We start from the raw sequence: 25,984 nt of genomic DNA on the forward strand, positions 1-25,984 counted from the left end.
TTCATCTATATCCTTCTGCCACTTATGCACATAACATGTGCTTTGACATGCCATTTCAATGTCAGATTGAACACTATCATTACCAGAGCTTTAGAGGTCCTTTTTTGCCAACTCAGAAATAGTACAGGTGTTGCAGAGTTGTATCAAAGCTTAAAGTAAACCCTGGCAAAGATCAGTATCGTGGCATAAACCTTTAAACACGTATTGTTATATAATGTTTTAACTGTTATGAGACTCAAAAGGCTCCCACTAATTCTAAAACCAGAGATTAAAGTCAATAGTTATTAAGTTATATCTATTTCTTAGATATGGGAATGTGTGCTTACTGAGTACATGTTTTTGCATAATTAATTTTATTCTGAGAAAGTTCTGTAATTAACTACATTTAAAAGATAATTTGTTATTGAAATAGCAACAAGTGTATGCTGAGCTGCCACTTGTGGGAGTTACATACCTATTTCCCCAAAGCTGGACAGAAAATAGCATTTTCTTTCAAATGGACTTGTGACTTCAAACCACAACTTCATCTGGGTCTTATTTGTCCTCCCAGTTTTTAAAGGGTGAACTTTGGCTGGGGAATGGAACCCTAAAACGCATATGCCTTTTTCCTGATTCTCTTAGCAGATGAATTATGTATTGTCTTTTTATATACTAGGCAAGATACTTATCTGTTATTCCTGGGGCAGCATGGTAATCAAGGCCTTTGTCTACATCCAAAATAAACCTGTAGAAATAGAGCAATTATATTTTCTCCACTGCTACAAATTTCACAAAGGCTTTCTGGCTGAATGGAAGGTGGCAATTAATTATAGCTACAACTTTTGTTAACTCTGAAAGTTATGCTAGGTGATGATCTTGTTTCTCTTTTTTTGCTAAAGCTCTGTAGGTATGATGCACTGGCATAATCTGGAGGATGGGAACATTTCTCTTAGTCTATGGACTTCTAATATGTTATTACCATAAATCATAACCACAGGTGGCAATTCTACAAAGAAATAAGAAATTCTTACCTCTGGAAAAAAAAGAACACTGCCTTATGCTTGTATATATGAATGATCTATGTAACACACTCACAAATGTCTATATTTAGTGCCCTGATCTGGTTTCTATTTCCTTGAGGTATTTCTTTAGTTAAATTGTTTTATATGTATTAGTCTTTACTACATTAAATAGTAGATTATCTTGGATATAATTTTTTTAGTGTTCATTCACATATATGGAGCTTGTGAAATTTCACCTAGATAGTTGGAAATATCCAATGCAGCTTTTATAATAGAAGCTGGAGGTACAAATCAGGACAGTTATACCTTTTAAAATGCTGATAATTCCTTCTATAGTGCTTAGAAAACTTACCATTGGTTCATTTTAGATATTAAGTCTTAATATGCAGAGATTTATTTGAAAATTACCAAGTTACTCCAATTCAACTGTACAAAATATCTAAAATTCTTTAAAACCATTATATTTTGGTGTGATATGACATATGCAAATATACAAAGTCGTTTTTGCATCATAATTCTTTGCCTTTCATAGGTATAAGAACATGGCTTTTAAAATAGGAATCTCTTATGAATAATTGGTTATGGGACAATTTTTAAATGTTCTGGTTAAAAATGAAAAACAGTTTGACCATTCATCTCTAAATAGTCTTTCCTCAAAGTATGCTGACATTCTTGATTTTTAGCAGGGCCATAACTGTGAGTAGATACTTTCTGTGCATTTTTTTGATACTTGGAACATGATTAATGTTCTCAAAGCTCTAGTATCTAGTAATGATGAGTATTTTAGGTACCATTGCTTATTAACAGTATTACTGTCAAACTATTGATTTTCTCATTTCATTAAGCTAAAAAGTACTAATTTATGTTATTGTGTTATTCTTATGTCTCAAAATAATTAAATGGATGGTTGTTTTTAACTTTTTTTTCCTCTAGGCATTCTTTCTCAGTGAATCAGATATTATCAGTTAATTGAACTATGTAGGTTGAGAACCAACTGTGGAAACATCTATTTAATTCTGGCATTAATAAGTCAAGAATCTTTAGCTGGTAACATACACACACACACACACACACACATACACATATACACATACACATTTTAATTTTTGAAAGTCACGCACATACTGATAGCACTAGATTATCAACACCAAAGGTATGTGTATAGTCCTATATAGTATTGTAATATATAATGATTTCAAGAAAAAATACACTTAAATATCAATTCCAATTGTTACCATAACAAATAATACTTGTTTTATTGGGCAGCTCTTCAGCATGCAGGAAGAAATCCATCCAAAAAGACCATTAATAAGTATTGGACTCCTCAAACTGCCAAACTGAATTTTGATGATTTTTGTATAATTTTAAGGAAGGAAAAACCTACTTCAAAAGCAGAACTGCTGGAATCATTTAAGCAATTAGATGTAAATGATGAGGGCTCTATTTTACACACTGACCTTTCTAAACTTCTAACAAAGGTAAGGTCTGTAGAATATGCGTATTTTGCAAAACAACTTGGACCTAGCATTGGCTATCAAAGTCCACATTAAAATAACTATTTCATTAGCAAGTGAAGTAGTATGGTTTATAAAGTACTTAACGATCCTTCTTGGTGGAAGGTGCTTTGTAATAAAAGATAAAGTATAAAATTGAGCCCATGTTGCAAAGTTACTTGTGCTTCCTTGCAACTATTTCCTGCCCAGAATTCTTTGTAAATCACTGATACAGTCATATGTGATAAGTAAAAGAGAAACAAAGTATAAATGGGATTAGGAATCCTTTTGGTCTCTTGCTACAATATGAGAAAATATCATTACTCTTAATTCAATAGTAGTTATTACTGGATATATGATATATATTAAAATTTAGTAAACTGAAAGTCAGCACACTTCTACAAAATTGAATGAAAAGTGTGAAATTTTACCTAACAGTTTTATTCTTGCTTGCATAATATTCATTTTTAGATTTGTAATGAAACCATCTATTCAGACTTACTTGTAGAAAAGATTAAAATGAATTTCCACTTTCCACATGCATAAAAAGTGATACCATGTTGCTTCAAAACAAATCTTGTTTTTTCAGAGAGGTGAGAAGATGACTCAAGAAGAAGTAAATGCCGTAATAAATTTGGCTGATGTAAATGCTGATGGCAGATTTGACTACATGAAGGTACATAATGCTCATATTAATGTAAATTTGCTTACTATGTAGGAGACATAGTTTTAAAGGGGCACATCTTTTTCATATTGACAATGGAATACTTAATATATTATGTACTAATTGTACTTGAAATTTAATCTCTTCAGTCAATTGTAAGCTGATATCTATGTTAAAAATAATACAACCTATGTTAAAATATATGCATATGGACATATACACATGACACATGCAAACATAGAGACTCACCTCAGAAATATGCCTTTTCTGGGGTAGAAGAATCATAAAAATTATTTAGGACAAATGGAAGTCTACATGTCTTATAAAAAATAATAAATCAACTCTCTTTGTGTAACATTTTATTTTCTCTCAGAGTATGACCTCATTGAATCATGGCTACATTTCACTAGGTCCCTTGAGGGTGGTCAGTCTGATTCAAGAAAATAACATGACTAACCTAGCTTACTAGGAAATATATTCTTCCATCAGTCTATCCATTGCCTACTAATGTGCATTTGCCTTCTCCCAAATGTATGATTGAATGTTTTACCAACTGGACTACTTTTTTATTTCCTATAGTTTTGTAAATTATATATGACAACCAATGAGCAATGTCTTAAAACTACTCTAGAAAAACTGGAGATTGACAGTAAATTGAGGTGTCAACGGTTTGGAAGCCACATTGAAGTGTCTCCTGAAAGGGACCCATTACCAATACCAAAATCGCCTAGAATCATAAGAAAAACTGATCAGGAAATATTCTCAAGTAAAGGTATTTACTTTTGACACAGAATTTCTTGATCAAGATGGAGGGTCATATTCAAGTAAGTTTTTCCTTCTATCTTGACTTACCAGTGATAAAACAAATGAGAATCCAACTTTTATTAGCTACTGTTTCTAGACTCTAAGCTGTAAAAATCTGTTGAAGTAAAATTTTATTATGGAACTTGACTTGGCTATATTCATTATATTTTATTAAAACTAAAATTTCAGGCTAAAAAGTGACATTGAAATAAAGAATCTTATTAGTAGCCCATAAATTAGGGATCATTAAAGCCTGATAAATATGAAACTTTGGATTTTATTTCAATAGGAGGAACAAAGAGAATGAAATTAACACACACACCTTTTATACTACACAGTGTTTTCTAACCAAATAACTATTATTTGTTACAGGTGACACCAGGAGTTCTTTACTGACAACAACTAGGAAATTCAAAACGTCAGTTTCCTTCACAATTACCATGAGTGCTAATAGTAACCAAAACTCAAAGTTAACTGAGCCTAACTCAATAAAGGTATAGTATTTTAAATTAGTAAATATGACTTTTTCTGAAAATAAAATTGGTATTGTTTATTAATAACTATTTGGTGTTTACAGAGAACCAGTAAAGTTATGAAGTAATTCTTTGAGGTTTTTCTGTGGATTGCAGCATTTCTACTTAGAAGCCAATTGTAACACTTTTTAAGTGACTAAGAGTATATTATTAAAAGGTCTTTAGTTTGAAAATGATGCTCTTAAGTTTTCTAACTTGATGAGTATATTATCTAATTATGTACTTTGCCAAGCATTTTTTTGTTTTGTTTAATAAATACTTTCCATAGGTGTTTCTTATAAATAAATCATTCATTCAATATCAATTCCTATGAAAGACAACAAAGTCACTTTGCTAAGTCAATATTTGTAGAGTGTTAATATTGATCTTCTTCTTTTGTTTTCCCTTTCTAGACTCAACCTTTACTAGTTTTCTTTCAACAGAAAATAATAGCTACAGAAATATAAAACATTAACTAGAAACTGCTAGGATACATTAAAAATGTGTACCTAGAGACCTCTGTAAAAGGGGGAAAAATGGTTATGACCACATACTATAACTGCTGTTAGAAAACTGAACTGATTGTTCTCAAGAGCTACATTTTTGTTTCAAATAACAACTCTGTATTTGTTATTGAACTCTGAAGTCCCTTATATCTTTAAATTGCTAGACAGTGACATTTGTTCTATATTAAAATTTTAAAATATTATCTCCAAGGAATTCCGTTCCGACTGTTTTAGGAATCTATATACCCTAAGCAATTTGGTGTTCATGTCCAACATGTTCATGTACAATATTTAGTGTTCCAGCAATATTGTTTTCCACCAGTGGAAGCTCCTTTGTATTTTGCAACTAAATTAAATGCTAATAAAATTAACTTAGTTAAGTAATTGTGGTTTATCTGATAAAAAAGTGTAAGTAGACATAATTTTAGCCAGCACAGAGATAAATACTAATATATATTAATATATATACTAATATTATATTTAACTAATATGTACTAATATTATATTAAGACCATAGTAAGACTTTTACTCAGTGTCATGCTCTTGTTAAATGGGACCATACCAATACAATTCCTTTAATGTAGTTCAGCTCAACAAATATTTAGTAAAAAGGTAATGTATGCCAGCTATTTTCTCAGTGTAAAATGTGCGCCTTGGATTAAAAAATAATTTTCATTTGCTTTTTAACAATATACCAAGATAGTGTGGCATACTATTTCATTTATTCAAGAAGTATTTATTGAATAATTACTCTGTGCAAAGTACTATTCTAGGTGCTAAGAGCTTAAGAATTTGGGATTAGAGACCTGTGCTTGAATCTTAGCTTAATAATTTGTAACCTTTGGTAAATTAGTCTGCAGCCATTCTGAGTTTCCATATCTATAAATTGGGAATAATTATATTTAGTATGTTTTTGAAAGATTTGAATTATTTAGCACATATAAAGCATTTAGCAGTGTGCTGTGGACAATAATCATAGTTATGTCAATAAATACTAGTGTTGTTAATATTATTATAGAACTAAGAAATGACTATAGGTCTTTATATGGGAATCACATGATGAAAGTTTAGTTTCAGAAAAGTTATTCTACTATTGTATATTGTGTATGGAGACCTCAAATTAGGGAGACTATCTGAGAGGCTGATAGACTTATCCATGTATAAAGCTACGACAGCTAGGCCTAGGGTAGTACCTGAACATAGTAAAGAAGGGGCAGATCTAACGGCCGCCGAAGCCAAAATTAGTCTGTAGGCCATGGTGATTGTATAACAAAAGACTACTTAAATTTTGCATCCAAGCTATCGAGAGCAGGGAATGGTGGTGATGATAACTGGAAATTAGGTAAAAGGTACTAAGAGAATTTAATGATTAAAAGAAGATGACATACTGTCAACTTTTAAATTCTGTGACTTTGATATAAAATTTAATGTCTTTTGGAAATACTTCATAGACTTCATACTACTTACCTGACTTTTTATATCCTATTTCTGATCTCAGCATTGCCCACTATTGTTTAACTATCTGATATTTCTTAGATGAGCTGAACTGATTTTTTAAAAACCCATGATCCTTTTGTTATTCAGCAGGATTCAGTTCTTTGCATTTTATATATTTCTTAAATTTCATAATGACTCTGAGAATTACTTGGTTATAAATATAGTTATTGTATAACTTGTTTTAATATAGATTGATAGGATAAGTTACTAAAAGAATTGTTAAATTAATTTTCTTCAAATACTTTGAATCTATTTTAAACAAATTTGAGTATTTCAATTTCATGTGGAATAAGAAAGTAGGGAATTGAGACAGAGAAGAAGGGTCTTTTCAGAAATTAGAAAATTGTTGTAATGGGGTATGCATAAGCCAGATTTTAAGCCATAAATCCACACAATTGGTAAAGGATCTGAATTACATGAGGAAAATAAGACCCTTATAATGAGGGACTATACATGTATTACTCTCTGTAAACCAAAATAAGGTACTGTATCACTATCCTTTTTTAATCCTGAATTCTTTCCACTTGCTTAGGTTTTTGTAATACACAAGGAGTGTCAGAAATTTTTCTTTGAGATAGGAATAGCTTTAATTGACAATCGTGACTAGAATTAGAGAAAGCCCCAAACTATCCGTTGTAAACTCTAGACTCAATATTTCCCATATCCAGACTCCTAGTTAGAATATGCCTACATATGTTTTACACATATTTCTATGTATATGTATGATACGAATATATTGTGCAACACATATATGTCTATGTGTATAAAACAATACAAATATAAACATTTTAACCTTGAAATAGTGGTCTAACAATTTTTGTGAAAACTTTTCTATTGTTCCAATAGTTTCTTCTATTTTCAAAAGGTTGATCAATTCAACTTGTCACTTAAATGTCTTATCATTTCAATGGATAGCAAATGGATAGAATTCATGATTAAAAAAAAGAATAGTGACACAGTACCTTTTTTTTGGTCTATAGAGAATAATATATGTATAATCCCTAAAAGGGTCTTATTTCCCTCCTGTAATTCAGGCCCTTCAATTGAAAAGTTGACAAGTTACCAATTTTTCCCTTTAAAAATAATCTATTTAACCATTTATTTTCAAGTATGTACAGTTTATGCTTCTTTAATAACAAAAAGTTCAAAAACTGTTTACCTAATGAAAACCAAATAACTTTCTAATAGGTTATTTAAATAGGATGTCTTTATACAAAACGACAGTGATGATGATAATGATAATGATATATAAGTTCCTCCTCTAAGTCTATAGTAGATCTACTGCTTTAATAATTCTACCTCACCTAAAACTTTAATAATATGAAATTTTATGTCAAAACAAATTATGTTCTCTACAGGAGTCTAAGAAAAATGTAGCTTTACTCTTACAAGTTTTTTGATAGCTAAATTTTTAACATTGCTAGTTTTAATTTTTGATGTTCAATATTTCCTTATAGATTGTGAATGAAAATAAAATTTGTGTATGACAGATAAATGAATTAACAGTTTTCCTTTTATAGGAATTTACCTGAATTGGTAGAATATAGCACCACCTAATGCCCTATGTTAGAATTACAAGCTACTATTTTATTCCTGTTTTATATTGTCAAAAATTATATCATATATGGAATTTCTTACTCCATTATTCTAAATTTTTTAAAAACTCAACCTTCTTCCATTTTTATCATAATATTCAAACCATCAAGTTAATCTATAATCCTTTCAAATTGATTTATTTGAATGAGCCACCCAATTTGTCAGTACTTTTTTCTTTTAATTCATAACATTTTAGTCTAGGTCCTAGAGAAAAGGTTTTGTGTGATTGAAAGTCTGTTTGTTTTAAAGGAAATTTAGGTTGAATAAACATTGTGTGTCTTATAAGTCCCAGATCTTAAGAATGTGCTTGTTTCCTTTTAAACAGGAGAGCTATGAATTCTCCTAGTAATGGTATTTAGTATTCAAAATAATATCATTATTATATTGAAGTTTGCTTGATATAAATAATGTGGCATTTGTCCTACTTCTGTTCTATAATAGCTTTTCCTATCATTTTCCAGGTTTTTTAACCATGTATGGTAGCATGCAGCTTGGCTATATTTCCAAGGAAACTTGTAAATTCCTTTCTACCTGTACTTTTCCTAGAACTGGAACTAAGGAAAGGCTGCCAATGAAAATGCTTAACTCACTTGCCAGCCAAATTTTATAAAGGCATCTCCTGTATGCTCACTAACAGTGTACCAGGGAAAGTGCATTATTTTTTAGTTTCATTTAACATTTTTTAAAACTTGGGGTGTGGTGGGGGCTGCTACTCCCATGATTACAATACAAATTTAGGAAATTCTCCAGCTACTAAAATCTACAATTTTTAAAAAGAAAACCAAGTAATTGTTTACCATAATACTTCAATGTATAAATTCCAAATGATAGTGCTATATCATACTTTATTATAATAATTTCATAAGAATGAAGTTTCTTTAAATACTAGCTTTTTTAAAACTCATGGTAGATATTTAAGTGTGAAGAAGATCATTGTTGAATATAGCTGGTAGTTTGGAGAGAAAGTAAGGAGACCTAGTTTCTAGCTATGGTACTGCAATCAATGAGAATTGTTACAAGCATGTCACTTTATTTTTTAGACTTTCATCAATCTAAAGAAAGGTCTGGACTGGATTGCTTTTTAAGACTTCTACCTTTAGTAATTTGTAATTCTAAATTAGATACTATCCCTTACCATTTCCTTTGGGTAAATATAAAAAATACATTCATAAAATAGATGAAATGCCATCTGATATTGCTTAGTCAAAATTGATTGAAAGGAAAATATTTTAAATGTTTTCTGTTTGAGGCTGGAGTCTTAGTCTTAGTTCAAATTTTCTCAAAGAGTAACTTGTCTAAATACCATATGAGTACACCTTTCCTTTCTTCTCTGTAACAGTCATCATTGTCCAAGGTCATGCTGATTATATTAAGACCAGCTGTCTTTGAGGTAATGTCAGCATCTGTTGTTAGTCCATAACGTATTCCCATCCAAGTGATTTACAAGGAAGCCAGTGAAAGTCTGTACACATTCCTACTCACCATTAATAGCTGAACTTGAACTTTTAGTTCAAGCCTAAGTTTGAACTTCATTGTGTTATAAAATTTGTCAATTTAGTACCCTGAGTGTATTTTCTTTCATATACATGACCTAGTGGTAAAAGCATTGATCCAAAAATCTTAGGTTCTAGACCTAATATTTCTACAAACACCTTGCAAAACTCTGAACCGTATAACCTCTGGGTATCTCAATTTCTTTTTATTAAAATGACTAATTTATCTCTACCCCATATTGCCTCATAGGGGTGTTATTGAACTATCATATATAATGACTTGTTTCTGTCATGGGCAATATACTTATGAAGATAAATTCCAATAATTTAAGGTCACATTTAATTTCTTAGAATTAAAAGTACACATATCTTTTATAGCCCAAAGGTGTGACAATATCTATGATTAATGACTGACTGAAAGCCTGAGTTCAGCAATAATGGTTATTTCTTAAAATTCAGTTTAAGAAGAAATCTCCAAGAAAAGATGAATATAAAAATAATAAACTTAAATAAGTTGAAAAACAAAAACTAAACTAAAATAGGAGGACAGAGAAAACACATTCATCAAAACTTCAAAGGGTGGTCAATATACAAAATAGTCAAAGCAATTTGTTAAAATACATAAGAAAAATACTAAGTGTGCAATAGATCTATAGAGAAGAAGGGATGAATAGGCAGTTCAAACAAAAGAAGACAGAAATAATAAATATGATGGGGAATTGTTCAACCTTCTTATAATCAGAAAAATTCAAACTAATGCAAAAATTATTATGCAATCTTTTATTTATTACATCTTTTTATTATATTAATAATTAATGTAAAACTCATTACAATTAACATATATAAAATATATGAAATACAATAATGAATATTTTATATCCCCATACTTTGCTTAAGAAATCATCCTCCACCACCACACAATTTTTTTTAATGATGACACTACTGACCAAGTTATGGTAATGGCAAAATTACTATATTGTGCACCACTGGTGGTATTGTAAAATTGCCTCAACGTTTTACAAAGCAATATGAGGACACATCACTAACCTTAAAATAATACATACATAACTTCTTGCCTAGAAGTTCTGAAAGATATTACTCATAAGAAGAAAAGCATTTAGACAAAACTGTATTCATTTTAGCATTATGTATAGTGCTGAGAAATTGGAAGTGACCAAACAGCCAACATTTTGGAAATAACTAAGTAATGGTATACCAATTCAATGGGTAATTGTAGAACCTGTTCAATTGAAATTTTGAATCCTGCTAAGCAAATTTTGTTATTGAAAAACGTACATAATATAAAATTTACCATTTTAACCATTTTTAAGTGTATGGTTCTGTGGCATTTAATACATTCACATTGTTGTTAATCATCACCACCATCCATCTCCAGAACTTTTTCATCATCTCCAATGGAAACTCTTTACCCATTAAACAATAACTCCCCATTTCCCCATCCCCTGAGCTCCTGGAAACCACCATTCTACTTTATCTCTGAATTTAACTAATCTAGGTACCTCATGTAAGTGCAATCATATAATATTTGTCCTTTTTCATCTGGCTTATTTCACTTGGTGAAATGTCCTCAAGGTTCATCCTTATGCAGCATGTGTCAGAATTTCTTTTTTAAGGCTGAATACTGTCCCATTGTATGCATATACCACACTATACATTTATCGTGGACATTTGGATTCTTTCCACCTTTTGGCTCTGTAAACAAGGCTGCTCTGAAAATGAGTGTCAAATATCTCTTTGAGTCTTTGCTTTCAGTTCTTTTGGGTATATGCCCAGAAGTGGAATTTTTGGATCATATGGTAATTCTACATTTAATTTTGGGGTGAATTGACAAACTTTTTCTACAGTGGCTTCACTGTTTTATATCCATACAAGTAGTGCACAAGGGTTCCAGATTCTCCACATCCTTGTCAACACTTGTTTTCTGCTTTTTGTTTTGTTTTTATAACAACCATCCTAACGGGTATGAAGTGGTATCTCAAGTGGTTCTGATTTGCATTTCCCTAGTAATGTGATGTGGAGCATCTTCTCATGTTCTCATTGGCCATCTGTCAATTTTCTTTGGAGAAGAAGTGTATCTTTTGAAGTCCTATGACTATTTTTTAATTGGGTTTGGGGTTTTTGGATTTTTGCTGTTATAGGAATTTTTAATATATTCTGAATATTAATCCATTTTCAGATATATGATTTGCAAATATTTTCTCCTGTACTGTGGGTTGCCTTTTTCACTGTGTTGATGGTATCCTTTGATGCATAAAGGTTTTTTGTTTTTTTTTGTTTTTTTGGCTTACAGCAACACAAAGTTCCTCTCTGTTTTTTTTTTCATTTTGATGTCCTTAATATACAATTACATGAGCAACACTGTGGTTACTAGATTCCCTCCATTATCAAGTCCCCACCACATACCCCATTATAGTCACTGTCCATCAGTGTAGTAAGATGCTTTAGAGTCACTACTTGTCTTCTCTGTGCTATACTGCGTTCCCCATGCACCGCCCCCCTACATTATGTGTGCTAATCATAATGCCCCTTATTCCCCTTATCCCTCCCATCCCACGCTTCCTCCCCAGTCCCTTTTCCTTTGGTAACTGTTAGTCCATTCTTGGGTTCTGTGATTCTGCTGCTGTTTTGTTCCTTCAGTTTTTGCTTTGTTCTTATACTCCACATATGAGTGAAATCATTTGGTACTTCTCTTTCTCCGCCTGGCTTATTTCACTGAGCATAATACCCTCTAGCTCCATCCATGTTGTTGCAAATGGTAGGATTTGTTTTCTTCTTATGCATAAAGGTTTTTAAATGTGATAAAGTCCAGTTTATATTTTCCTTTATTGCCTTTTGGTGTCATATCCAAGAAATCACAAAATCCAGTGTTGTGAAGATTTTGTCCAATTTTTATTTTCAGGATTTTGTAATTTTAGTACTTATATTTATGTTTTTTATCTATTTTGTGTTAATTTTTGTATATGGTGTATGGTAACAGCCCAAATTAATTATTTTGCAGGTATATATCCAATTTTCCCAGCCCCATTTGCTGAAAAGACTGTACTCTCTCCCATTAAATGGTTTTGACATTCTTGTTGAAAATCATTTAATTTATTTTGGGGCTATCTATTCTATTCCATGGGTCCATGTGTATTTGTCATTATACCAATAACATGCTGTTTTGATTACTGTAGCTTTGTAGTAAGTTTTGAAATCAGAATGTGTGAGTCTTCCAACTTTGTTCTTCTTTTTCAATGACAAAATGTTTTGGATATAACATAAAATGAAAAATGAAAAACATAAAATGTTAATTAGAATGTAAAAAATTGGCTTTATATAAGGCCAATATTAGGAAGGATTACATAGAAATCAAACGAGGGTGGTAGAACTATGAAGACTTATCCCTGTTTTTAAATTCCTGATTTTAAACTATTTTGGTGCTGTCAAATTAATTTAAAATATGAAAATAATTGTATGTATAATAGAAATGATGTGTAAGTACACATTAGGATAATTTAGCCTTTTAAAAAAGTGATGAGAAATCAATCTCAATATAAATTGTTCTTGCCTTTTCAGGCCATAGTACATCTTTCTATAGTGGATTAATAATATCTTCTATATTGATATACAGCTAATGTACACCTTTACAGTAGTTATCTTAATATTATTAAAGCCTTGAGCTTATTATCTGAATATCCTTACAGATAATTTTTCAAAATCATCCTTTATAAAGTCACTTCAAAACCTCACTAATATTTTTGGAAGTCATTAGGAGTAGAACAGAAGTATGTCTTATTATATATAGGTAGGCAAGCCTACTAATGATAAAGTGAAAAGCATTTTTGCACATATCTATGGTGATAGCACAATTTCTCATTACTTCAACAGAGAATCCTGTACTTTCTACAAAAGGTGCTGTCTTCAATTTTTTCTTAATTCTAGTTAGACTTATTAATTTGGACTAGAAGAAGGGATTTGGCTAGACCAAGAGATAGTACAGCCAATCTTGTAGATTGGCTGTACTAATCATAATACTAATCATAATATCCCTTAATCCCCTTCTCCCTCCCTCCCCACCATCCCTCCCCCACCGTTCCCCTTGGAGTCTGTGAGTCTGCTGCTGTTTTGTTCCTTCAGTTTTGCTTCCTTGTTATACTCCACAAATGAGGAAAATCATTTGGTACTTGTCTCTCTGCCTTACTGCCATCAACTTTAATTGAATTGCGTTATGCCTATTTTTTTACCTCTTAATGATGGTGCAGATTCTTAGATGTCACTGGTTCTATTTAAGATTTTTTTTGTATCCTCCTTAGGTTTCTCCTCATCTCTGTGTGTGCTAGATTTAATAAATTCGATAAGTATTGTTTGAAAAAAATGTTTTCCTTCATTTCAGGAGTGGCAATTTGTACAGTCAAAAGGCTGCTTTTTCTTAGAAGAAGATGGTGAAATCATTAGTCATCAATACAGGATGCAAGTAGTTCAGAGATCCATGGTTTATCTAACAATTAAGCCATTAAACCTGAGTCAAGTTGAAGGCAAGTTTTAATTTTCTGTGTATATTTTTAAATACCAATTTATGCCCTCTTTGAAATACTTATGTATTTGATAGTCCTAATTAGTGAAAAATATTCTAAGAAAAATATGGTTACATATACAGAAAGTTACATACATTTAAAGAAAGTGTTAGTTTATACATTGACTATGTCATATTTTACAAAGCAAGTAAATTACTTTTCATATGTTTAAAGCATGTTTTAAGTCATTTAAAAACAAGAACAAAGTATTACCTGGTTTCCAAAATGACATCGAATGTACTTTTTGTTTGCTAATTAATCCCTAGTTTTTCCATTTGTCAATTTTTAAAATTAGTATGTTTAAGAGAAATTCTGTAGGAACATAATTAGAAATAATATGAATTGCAGGTATTTTTGAATACCTTCAAAGTTATATGTCATATGATTTAGGCAATCCTTATTAATAATCTCTGTATTCATGGTAATATTTTTTTTAGTACACAAGTGCTAGATAAAAATGAATAATTTCCTAGTTCTAAGGTGGTTATTAGGTAATTCTTAATTAGTGAATGTCCGTATTTCCAAGGTAGAGAAAAAAACTTGATCCCTTGAGGGAGGAGCTGCCAAGTCACATTGCCTAGGGCTGTGGGTACAGACAGGAACAGCCATTTTTTCTGTCTTCCAGAGAAGCAAGGGAGTAAGCTTTGTGGATGTAGCCTTGGTAGAAGGGATGGGTGAAGACTGGAGGAGGTGGCAGACATTCCAGGTGGAGGAAGTACTCTGTTCAGAGGCTCTGAGTGAGAGTGTGCCTGGTATTAGAAGAACAGCAAGGTGGCTAGAGCGGCTAGAATGAAGTAGACAAGGAGAGTGTGGTAGGAGATGAAGGCAGGGAGGAACAAAGACAAATATCAGGTATAGGGTTTCTTTTTGCCATATGGGGGCTTTTACTCTGAGAGAAATGAGGAACGCTTAGGAGGATTTTTCCCATGGCTGCCATCAAGATTTTCTCTTTATATTTGATTTAACCAATTTGAATGTCTAAGTGTTTTTTATTTTTCTTGTTGATGCTATTGTTGTGGATTTTTTTTTATCCTGCTTAAATTTATGACTTGTCTTTCATTATTTTTAGAAAAATTTCCACTATTGTTTCTTCAAACATTTCTTCTGCCCTTTCTCTTGTTCTTCTTCTGTTTGTGTGGTACCTGACGTCTGTGCTGTACCACACATAAACCAGTAATTGTATCTCATCTCTCTCTGGGAGAGTCTGTCTTTCCTTGAATTTTAGGCTACATCATTGCCCTGTGACCTCAGCTATGATGGATTCAAGAAAAGTTAGAATTTTCTAGTTTATTCACTTTTTATTATTGTTGTGGTGGAAGCAACCTTCTTCCAACTCTCAACTCCTTGGGAGGATTTTTTGAGTGGAGACAAGATATAATCTAACTTATATTTTAGCAAGAACAGTCAGGTTCCTATATTGAAAATTGACTGAAAGGTACCCAAGAGAAAGCAAAGAGGCCAGCAAGGATGCTACTGTAGAATTCTAGGAAAGGACTAATGAAGTACCCTCCAGGACAGTGCTGAGAGGATAAGTAGAGATTCTGGAAATATTTTGAAGGTAGAACCATAGGATTTCCTGAGGACTGGTTGTGATATGTCAGAGAACAAAAAAGTTAAAAAAATGATTCTGAAATTTTTGGCAACTGAAAGTAATGAATTACTATTAATTGAGATGGTGAAGAGTATAGATGGACAGTTTTTTTTTTAAGGAGTTGGGGAAGGTCAATTTTAGACATAGAAATCCAAGTGAAAATATCAAATAAGCAGTTGGTTATATAGGCCTAACTTGCAGAGGAAAGGTTGTAGCTAAAAATATAAATTTAGGCGTTGTCAGCACATAGGTTGTATCTGACATCTCTTCGTCCTATGCTCCTCCACAGATAAGCCAGGTCTTGTAACCTGTCTCTCCTTCAAAAGGTTTGTTTTTCCTTGGATTTCAGGCTACTTGGTTGCCCTGCAACTGCAGTTCTCTGATGAATTCAAGGAAAGTTATGATTTTTAGAAAATAGATAGAGAATGGTTCTAACAAGGTCACTGTATATAGGTATGTGCTTTATTGCAAATGCTGTGATGTTTACATGTAAAAATAGGATGTGTACTTCTAAAAAAAAAATCCAAAGGGGAAAGAAACCACTAACTTTTTAAGGAAAGAGTGAGTAGCGACTGTTTACTTTAAGATTTTGTTTGTTTGTTTGTTTATAGGAAAACCATCCCCTTGGTTATCAGTTGATACTGCTTTATATATTCTTAAGGAAAATGAGAGTCCAGCAAATCTACAGCTCATGTGTTTTACTGAACTACATAGTAGAGAAGTATACATATTTTTTTTGTAATGTTTAGTTTAAAAATGAGTATGAATTCAAGTTTGGGGAAGATAATGGCTTTTTTATATTTATATATTTTTACATTCTTGAGTCTTCCCTTTCAATTAGGGTGTATATAATACTTAAACATTATGTACATTATATATGTTCTACTAATTGTGAAGGACTTTTTCTCTTTGCTGAGATTTAAGAATTGAGGATTGATTGATTGGCAGTCTTGGGTTTATAATTTGTAAGTTGTATGGCATTGTCTTTCACTTCCCTGTTCTCAAAGTGCCCTGATGCCTCACATGTGAACATTTTGTTATACTTAGTAAAAACGATTGATGTTAGTGGATTTTTCCCCCTAAATATAAGCAATTCAAGACTTTGGAAAAGTTGCTTTAGATGTTTGTCTTACTTATACCACTACTGCAAAAAAAAAAACCTTCAAGATTACTATCCTCAGGCCTGACTTATATTATAGGGTTCAAAAATAGATTGAGCTGAAGAAATGCTTTTAAATAATTTTAAATGTTGCTCATGAGGTTGTTCTGATCTTTTTTAATTATATATTTACTCAGAGGCCAAATATGTGAGGCAGATATATAAATGTGGCTATTTATTTTATGAGGACTACAAAGTACATCTGCTACACAATAACAGGAATAATACTATTCAAGGGCTTACTGCAATATCATATTTAATCTTTATATAGGTCCAGTGACAGACAAACATTTCCCTGATGGAATGTTATATAAAAGTCTTTATTGCAGGCTTCCTAACAGACAAGAATAGTTATAGGCAAGAAACAAATAAAATGTCTAAAGTTAATGTTTTGACTAAACTCTTCTTCAGAACTGACTACAAAGTTAAGTTCAAAATAAAGCTTTGTCTAATACAACAACTTTTCCTATTTTGTTTTGGATAAAATTACTTTCTTTTGAGAGTGTATGTGTAAAAATGTTAGTATTTAGCAAGCCTGTAATAAAGTTTGAGCAAGTTTCTGTTTACCTCTTTATGGGCTTCTCTTTATCTGCAATATGTCATATTTTAAAGAATTTTTTATTTTTATTTTTAGTTTCATAATTATTTTCTTGAAGAAGAGTTTTGTGCCCATGAAAGACTTTCCATTTGCTATCACAGTGGCAATTCAAGGTTATATGTGGAAATAAGGATGATTCATGGGATAACATATAGTAGGAAGCAGCAAAGAATTGTCCGTCTGTGTCTGGCCAACCTGAAAGATTATGGTTTTCAAAGGATGGATTTGGTCAATTTTTAGTCTTCAAAATGACCCTCATGGTCACTTTAGGATGATTATGGTTTCTCTGTCTTGTGAGGGCAGAAATAGGGTTGAAACCCAGAATTCAGATGAACAACTTTATTTTGTACTTGACTCCCTGAAATGACCTAAAATATGCCTAGGTTTTGAAAGTTTCTGGACACAATTCCAGACAGAATTCCCTAGAGCTGTTCTGTGCTGAAGGGCAAATAGCTGGGTGCTCAGCTATTACAAATGACTAGAAAATGCTTAGGTTTAACATATATGACAGAGACAGTCCCTAAGTTTTATAGGAAGCCACTGGGCTCCAGAAAGTACCTGGGAAGTCCATAGAGAAATACCATTTTGCTTTCTTTTATAGAAGAGGAGAATAAAATGTTTTCCTGTACAAATATCCTGGCACACGTTATAAATATCCTGTGATGGAAAACAATTCTGTATAAGGTAGTTTTATCTGGGATTCTGCCATCTTGTTTTATAGTCCATATTACATAAATAATAGTAAAATTCCAGTGCTTTTGTCCACATAATTGGATTCTTACAAATATGGCTAATTCATACAAATAGGAAATTCTTTTAAAGTGCATTTTATTTTTGTTCTTTGTCATTGAAATCTGATTTACAAATCATATATTTAAATCACATTAGGGAACTGTAACCTGGAAAAATTATTCCAAGATCCCTCTCCTTGCTTCCTGTTAAAGATATTTATGTTACAAACATTTTTTAAGATTATTGGGGAAGATTTAGAAGTTATATAACTTACCTGCTATAGTTTTAGACTTTTATTTTTAAAATATATAAAGAACTACATCTAGGAGTCTTATACTAGGATTACCTTAACAAAAAGATTTTGAGGTCTAAAAGATTGATAGAGCCATTGAATAGAATTGGTGAATATTGATTAAAAATTATTTCTAATTCTTCCCTCTCAGAAGAATGATTAAAGGTCATTAAGATGTTTTTTGTTTGTTTGTTTGTTTTAATTCTCTTGAGAAAAGGTGTTTGGATGGACTGGTGAACTAGGACCTGGAATTTACTGGCTAATTCCTTCCACAACTGGATGTATTCTGAGAAAAGAAATAAAAACAATAGCAGAAGAAGCCCAACTTGTGTATAGAGATGAAACAGGGGAGTTATTTCTTACAAAGGAATTTAGGTAACTTTTATTTATTAAGATTAGAACTCTAACATTTGCCTGGATATATATCAATAGCCTCTCTTCAATACTTTACTTTGGCCAGCCACCAATCCCACTCCCAGATTCTATCTAGTTCAGTAACCCAACTCATTCACTAGGCATTTGAAAATGATCTTCCCTTCATGGGTCTGGGATTGCTATTCATTTCTAGCAAGTTCATTTCCACACATTTGGCAAGTCAACTTCAGTCACACATCAATGGATTTTTCCCCAGCGGGACACTGCCTTAGAAGTAGATCTTTCTAGTTGCACTACTGACTTAGATAATTGTCAAATACGAAATACAAATCCTTGTGTAGTTCTCCCACACCCTGGATATGTATACACAATAAGATCTGGTAGAGAGGAAGAAGAATGTAGACTGGAGAAAGGAGAAAAAAAACAGAACTATTATTCATTGGATTTCTACTCTATGTTGAGATGCTGTGGTTGCTTTAGAAGCTTGTTTATCTCATGTAATACTAGACTGAGTACAAATTCTGTTTGGATACATTAACTTTATTTATTGAAATGTAGTTTATACACTATATTATATACTAAATATAGTTTATATGCTATATGTTATACTGGTTTCAGATGAACAACTTAGTGATTCAACAATTGTACACCTTAATAAATGTTCACCATGGTAAGTGTAGTTATCATCTGTCACCACACAAAGTATATTCCATTGTACATATGTACCACATTGTCTGTATCCATTCATCTATTAATGAACACTTCAGTTACTTCCATAACTTGGCAACTGTAAATAATGCTGTAATAAACATAGTGGTGGAATATCTTTTCAAATTAATTATGTCATTTTCTTTAAGTATATTCCTGAATTGAAATTGCTCAGTCATATGGTATTTCTGTTTTTAGTATTTTGAGGCTTCCCATAGTAGCTGCACAATAATATTATGAGCAATATTCCCTGTACTGTACCTCCATCCCTGTGATTAAATTATTTTATAATTTGAAGTTTGTACCTCTTTATTCCCTTCACCTATTTCATTTCTCCCTCCACCCCAGTGGTAACAACCATCCATTCTCTGTGTTTGAGTCTGTTTCTGTTTTCTTTGTTTGTTCATTTGTTTTGTTTTTCAGATTCCACATGTAAGTGAAATCATATGGTATTCATCTTTCTCTGACTTATTTCACTTAGCATAATATCCTCTAGGTCCATCTGTGTTTTCACAAATGGCAAAATTTCTTCCTTTTTTATGACTGAATAATATTCCATTGTACATATGTACCACATTGTCTGTATCCATTCATCTATTAATGAACACTTCAGTTGCTTCCATAACTTGGCAACTGTAAATAATGCTGTAATAAACATAGTGGTGGAAATATCTTTTCAAATTAATTATGTCATTTTCTTTAAGTATATTCCTGAATTGAAATTGCTCGGTCATATGGTATTTCTGTTTTTAGTATTTTGAGGCTTCCCATAGTAGCTGCACAATTTGCAATCCCACTAACAGTGTAGGAGGGTTCCCTTTTCTCCACATCCTCACCAACACTTGTTATTTCTTGTCTTGTTGATACTAGCCATTATGACTGGTGTGAAGTGATATCTCATTATGCTTTTGATTTGCATTTCCCTGATGATTAGTGATAATGAGCATCTTTTCATGTGTCTGTTGGCCATCTATATATCTGCTCTGAAAAAAATGTTCTGTTCAGGTCCTCTCCTAATTTTTAATCAGATAATTTTGTTTTTTGGTGGTGTTTGAGTTCTTTACATATTTTGATATTAGCCCCTTATCAGATATTTCATTTGCAAATATATTTTCCCATACTGTAGATTGCCTTTTCATTTTGTTGATGGTTTCCTTTGCTGTGCAGAAGATTTTTAGTTTGATGTAGCCCATCAAACAAATAAAACAATAAAATATTGTTTATTTTTGCTTTTGCTTCCCTTGCCTGGGGAGACATATACAGAAAAATGTCTAATGTTGATGTTTAAGAGTTTACTGCCTATGTTTTCTTTTAGTAGTTCTATGGTTTCAGGTCTTATATTTAATTATTTAATCCATTTTGAGCTTTTTTTGTGTATAATGGAAGAAAATGATCCAGTTTCATTGTTTTGCATATAGGTGTCCAGTTGGATACATTAACTTTATAGTTCACAAAATTGATTAATGTCTTGGTATTGCTTCCTTTTGAAAGTTATCCTAATAGAAATCTTTGGTCTAGTTGTCTTAGAGACAAGAAGTAATTAATTTTTATAATTTTAGGTCAACTTTGTCAGATATATTTGAAGTAATTGATTTAGATGGAAATGGTCTTCTTAGCCTTGAAGAATATAATTTTTTTGAATTGAGAACAAGTGGTGAGAAATGTGATGAAGATGCTTGGGCTGTATGCAGAGGTAAGCACTTTTCCATAATGTATATGTAAAAAAATATATAGCTCTGTTTCATCATTAAAAAGTAAAATATCAGACTTCTGCATAGAATGTTATTAAAACATTAGGATAGTTGAAAAATAATAGCATTGTTTTCAGACCATACTTAAACGTTTATTTTTCTTAAACTGATAGTTGGTGTAGTACTCAAGTAAAAAAAAAAAAAGACGATTTACTTAATTGTAATTTTATTTTCAACCTGTGCACTTTGGAGCTTAGAATGTAAAAAAGTATGTCCTAGCTCTTGATACCAACAGGACCTACCTGATCAAGAGCCTGTGCACAGGATAGGATGCAAAGAGCTAATAGGGCAGAGTTTTACTGAAAAGAAGTTTCCAGGAAGTTGTTTATACATGTTAAGAATTATTTAATTTTTTGTGTATGAATTGAATTAAGAAAGTCCATCCATAGAGGTATGGAAGCAAAAAATACCAAGGACAAAGAGTAATACTAAGAATGAGGCAGTCAGTTATCACTTGGGAGAAGTCTGGGAAAAGTGTCGGGCTTCTGTACTTAAGCCAAGGACTGAATGGTCAAAGGGGAAAACCAAAAAGCCATAGCCAACTACAAACCACAGAACAAGAGGTTGAGGAGACCAGAATGTAGTCAGAAGAGAGATTAACTCACATATTGCTATTACTGGGGTAGTCATTGTGTCCTACTCCTCTGATTCTTAAAGTGCTTTAAGCTTGGCAAAGTCAGTGAGCCACATAGGAGTCTGATAAATCAGTTTTATTTGAATGGCAAATAAGGTAGAAACACTATTAATATAAAATATTTTAAAAATATATCTCTTTTTAAGGGACTAGCAGTTACCAAAGGGAAGGGGTTTGGGAGGGTGGGTGGGAGGGAGGGAGAAAGGGATTAAGGGGCATTATAATTAGCATTCATAATATAGGTAGGTCATGGGGAAGGCAGTATAGCACGAAGACAAGTAATGACTCTATAGCATCTTACTATGCTGATGGACAGTGACTGCAATGGGGTGTGGTGGGGGACTTGGTAATATAGGTGAAGGTTGAAATAACAATGTTGCTCATGTGAAACCCTCATAAGATTGTATATTAATGATACCTTAACATAAAAAAAATCTTTTTAACTGAAAGTTTATGTGATATAATTAATAACAAGAAATGTATATTCATTTACAGTGTGAAACTTTGATTAACAAGACTGATAATCCACATAACAGAATATTATTTTTAGGAAGATACAATCATCTTATAAATTTAATGATACAATCTTTTGAATCCCTGTTGTTAGCTCTAGTGCATCTTCTATGAGAGTGAATTATAATTAGGATTTTCATATGGTAAAGTTGTTGATAAATTTTAGTTTAATAATTAAATTAATAAGTTGATAGTAAATAATTTTTGAGATTTTGCTATGTACCAGGTGGAAGTACTTCTACACATCAGCTCTCTGATGTGTACACTATCATTTTTCTCATTTTACAAATTAGGAAACAAAATCAAAGAGGGTAAGTCACTTGATCAAAGTTACACAGAAAAAAAATTTCACAGCTGAGTTTCAAACCCAGGCAGTCAGGCTCCAGAACGTTAAATATCATGCTACAAAAATCTCCAAGAATGGTTGACTTAAAAATGATGTGGGGAAAATGTCTCCTTCAACAAAATTAATAATACTACAAAGAAATTGGCTTTTAGGTTCTAAAATGTTTATTTTTCATGTCATACATAATACTAATTTTATTAATCTTTCCCCATGATAGTAAGAAAACGTGTTGTTAATCTATAAGGTCATCTTAATAAACTTTTTTTTAGATTTAAAAGTGCCTTTATATTTATTAATAACCTTTATTTTTAGAGAAGTTTTGTTTTCAGTAAAGATTGAATAGGTTGCTTCTATATCCTTCTACCCCCTCTGCCAGTTCCCCCTATAATTTTTTTTCTCTCCTTTTTTTATTAGGGTATTATGGATATACACTCTTATAAAGGTTGCACATGAAAAGAAATGTGGTTACTACATTCACTACATTTACCCATATTATCGAGTCCCCCCAAACCCCACTGCAGTCACTGTCCATCAGTGTAGTAAGATGCCAGAGTCACTACTTCTCTTCTCTGTGCTACACTGTCTTCCCCATGATCCCCCCCCACACACCATGTGTACTAATCATAATACCCCTCAATCCCCTTCTCTCTCTCTCCCCAATCGCCCTCCCCAGTCCCTCCACTTGGTAACCACTAGTCCCTTCTTGGAGTCAGTGAGTCTGCTGCTGTTTTATTCCTTCAGTTTTGCTTTGTTGTTTTACTCCACAAATGAGGGAAAGCATTTGGTACTTGTCCTCCGCCTGGCTTATTTCTCTGAGAATAACACCCTCCAGCTCCATCCATGTTCTTGCAAATGGTAGGATTTGTTTCTTTCTTATGACCGAATAGTATTCCATTGTGTATATATACCACATCTTCTTTATCCATTCATCTACTGACGGACACTTACGTTGCTTCCATATCTTGGCTATTGTAAATAGTGCTGCGATAAACATAGGGGTGCATATGTCTTTTTGAATCTGAGAACTTGTATTCTTTGGGTAAATTCCTAGGAGGGGAATTCCCAGGTCAAATGATATTTTTAGTTTTAGTTTTTTGAGGAACCTCCATATTGCTTTACCCAATGGTTGAACTAGCTTACATACCCACCAGCAATGTACGATGGTACCCCCTTTCTCCACATCCTCTTCACCATTTCTTGTTCTTAGTCTTTTCGATGCTGGCCATCCTAACTGGTGTGAGATGATATCTCATTGTGATTTTAATTTGCATTTCCCTGATAACTAGCGATGTGGAGCATCTTTTCATGTGCCTCTTGGCCATCTGAATTTCTTCTTTGGAGAAGTGTCTGTTCAGCTCCTCTGACCATTTTTTAATCAGGTTATTTGCTTTTTGGTTGTTGCGTGTGAGTTCTTTATATATTTTGGATGTTAACCCTTTGTCAAATATGTCATTTACAAATATATTCTCCCATACTGTAGGATGCCTTTTTGTTCTGCTGATGGTGTTCTTTACTGTACAGAAGCTTTTTAGCTTTATGTAGTCCCGTGTGTTCATTTTTGCTTCTGATTCCCTTGCCCGAGGAGATGCGTTCAGGAAAAAGTTGCTCATGTTTATATTCAGGAGATTTTTGCCTGTTTTCTTCTAAGAGTTTTACGGTTTCATGACTTACATTCAGGTCTTTGATCCATTTCAAGTTTACTTTTGCTTATGGGGTTAGACAATAATCCAGTTTCATTCTCTTACGTGCAGCTGTCCAGTTTTGCCAACACCAGTTGTTGAAGTGGCTGTCATTTTCCCATTGTATATCCATGGCTCCTTTATCGCATATTAATTGACCATATATGCTTGGGTTTATATCTGGGCTCTCTATTCTGTTCCACTGGTCTATGGGTCTGTTCTTGTACCAGTACCAAATTTTCTTGATTACTGTGGCTTTATAATAGAACTTGAAGTTGGGGAGCATAATTCCCCCAGCTTTATTCTTCCTTCTCAGGGTTGCTTTGGCTATTTGGGGTCTTTTGTGGTTCCATATGAATTTTAGAAATATTTTCTCTAGATCGTTGAAGAATGCTGTTGGTATTTTGATAGGGATTGCATCGAATCTGTATATTGCTTTAGGCAGGATGGCCATTTTGACAATATTAATTCTTCCTATCCATGAGCACAGGATGTGTTTGCATTTATGTGTATCTTTAATTTCTCTCAAGAGGGTCTTGTAGTTTTCAGAGTATATGTCTTTGACTTCCTTCATTTGGTTTATTCTAGGGATTTTATTCTTTTTGATGCGATTATAAATGGAATTGTTTTCCTGATTTCTCTTTCTGCTAGTTCATCATTAGTGTATAAGAATGCAACATATTTCTGTGTTTTAATTTTTATCCTATAACTTTCCTGAATTCAGATATTAGATCTAGTAGTTTTGGAGTGGATTCTTTAGGATTTTTTATGTACAATATCATGTCATCTGCAAATAATGACAGTTTAACTTCTTCATTTACAGTCTGGATGCCTTTTATTTCTTTGTGTTGTCTGATTGCCATAGCTATGACCTCCAGAACTATGTTGAGTAAAAGTGGGGAGAGTGGGCATCCTTGTCTTGTTCCCAATCTTGAAGGAAATGCTTTCAGCTTCTTGCTGTTAAGTCTGATGTTGGCTATGGGTTTGTCATATATGGCCTTTATTATGTTGAGGTACTTGCCCTCTATACCCATTTTGTTGAGAGTTTTTAACATGAATGGATGTTGAATTTTGTCAAATGCTTTTTCAGCAGCTATGGAGATGATCATGTGGTTTTTGTCCTTCTTTTTTTTGTTGATGTGGTGGATGATAATGGTGGATTTTCTAATATTGTTCTGTCCTTGCATCCCTGGAATAAATTCTACTTGATCATAATGGATGATCTTTTTGATGTATTTTTTAATTCATTTTGCTAAAATTTTGTTGAGTATTTTCACATCTATGTTCATCAGGGATATTGGTCTGTGATTTTCTTTTTTGGTGGGGTCTTTCCCTGCTTCTAGTATTAGAGTGATGCTGGCCTCATAGATTGAATTTGGAAGTATTCCCTCTTCTTCTACTTTTGGAAAACTTTAAGGAGGATGGGTATTAGGTCTTCACTAAATATTTGATAAAATTCAGTGGTG

General features: G+C 32.5%; 1 protein-coding gene across 7 annotated transcripts in view; it reads left to right on the forward strand.

The window, feature by feature from the left end:
* The window catches only part of EFCAB7 (EF-hand calcium binding domain 7), a 55,726-nt gene that overhangs the window by 3,480 nt on the left and 26,262 nt on the right, over positions 1–25,984 (forward strand). For 6 of the 7 annotated variants that reach the window (XR_008997026.1, XM_057500279.1, XM_057500276.1 and 3 more), the window contains 8 exons: positions 2,268–2,479; positions 3,084–3,170; positions 3,738–3,930; positions 4,335–4,456; positions 13,960–14,101; positions 16,343–16,452; positions 18,730–18,887; positions 21,155–21,288. Coding sequence is in view for 6 of the 7 variants with exons in the window: in XM_057500279.1 (XP_057356262.1) it covers positions 2,268–2,479; positions 3,084–3,170; positions 3,738–3,930; positions 4,335–4,456; positions 13,960–14,101; positions 16,343–16,452; positions 18,730–18,887; positions 21,155–21,288 (1,158 nt within the window). In the remaining variant the exon portion in view is untranslated. The remainder of the gene's footprint in view (positions 1–2,267; positions 2,480–3,083; positions 3,171–3,737; positions 3,931–4,334; positions 4,457–13,959; positions 14,102–16,342; positions 16,453–18,729; positions 18,888–21,154; positions 21,289–25,984) is intronic. The other variant, XM_057500278.1, reaches the window with a different exon arrangement.

The sequence above is a fragment of the Manis pentadactyla genome, chromosome 4 (assembly GCF_030020395.1).
Source record: "Manis pentadactyla isolate mManPen7 chromosome 4, mManPen7.hap1, whole genome shotgun sequence".
Lineage (NCBI taxonomy): Eukaryota > Metazoa > Chordata > Mammalia > Pholidota > Manidae > Manis > Manis pentadactyla.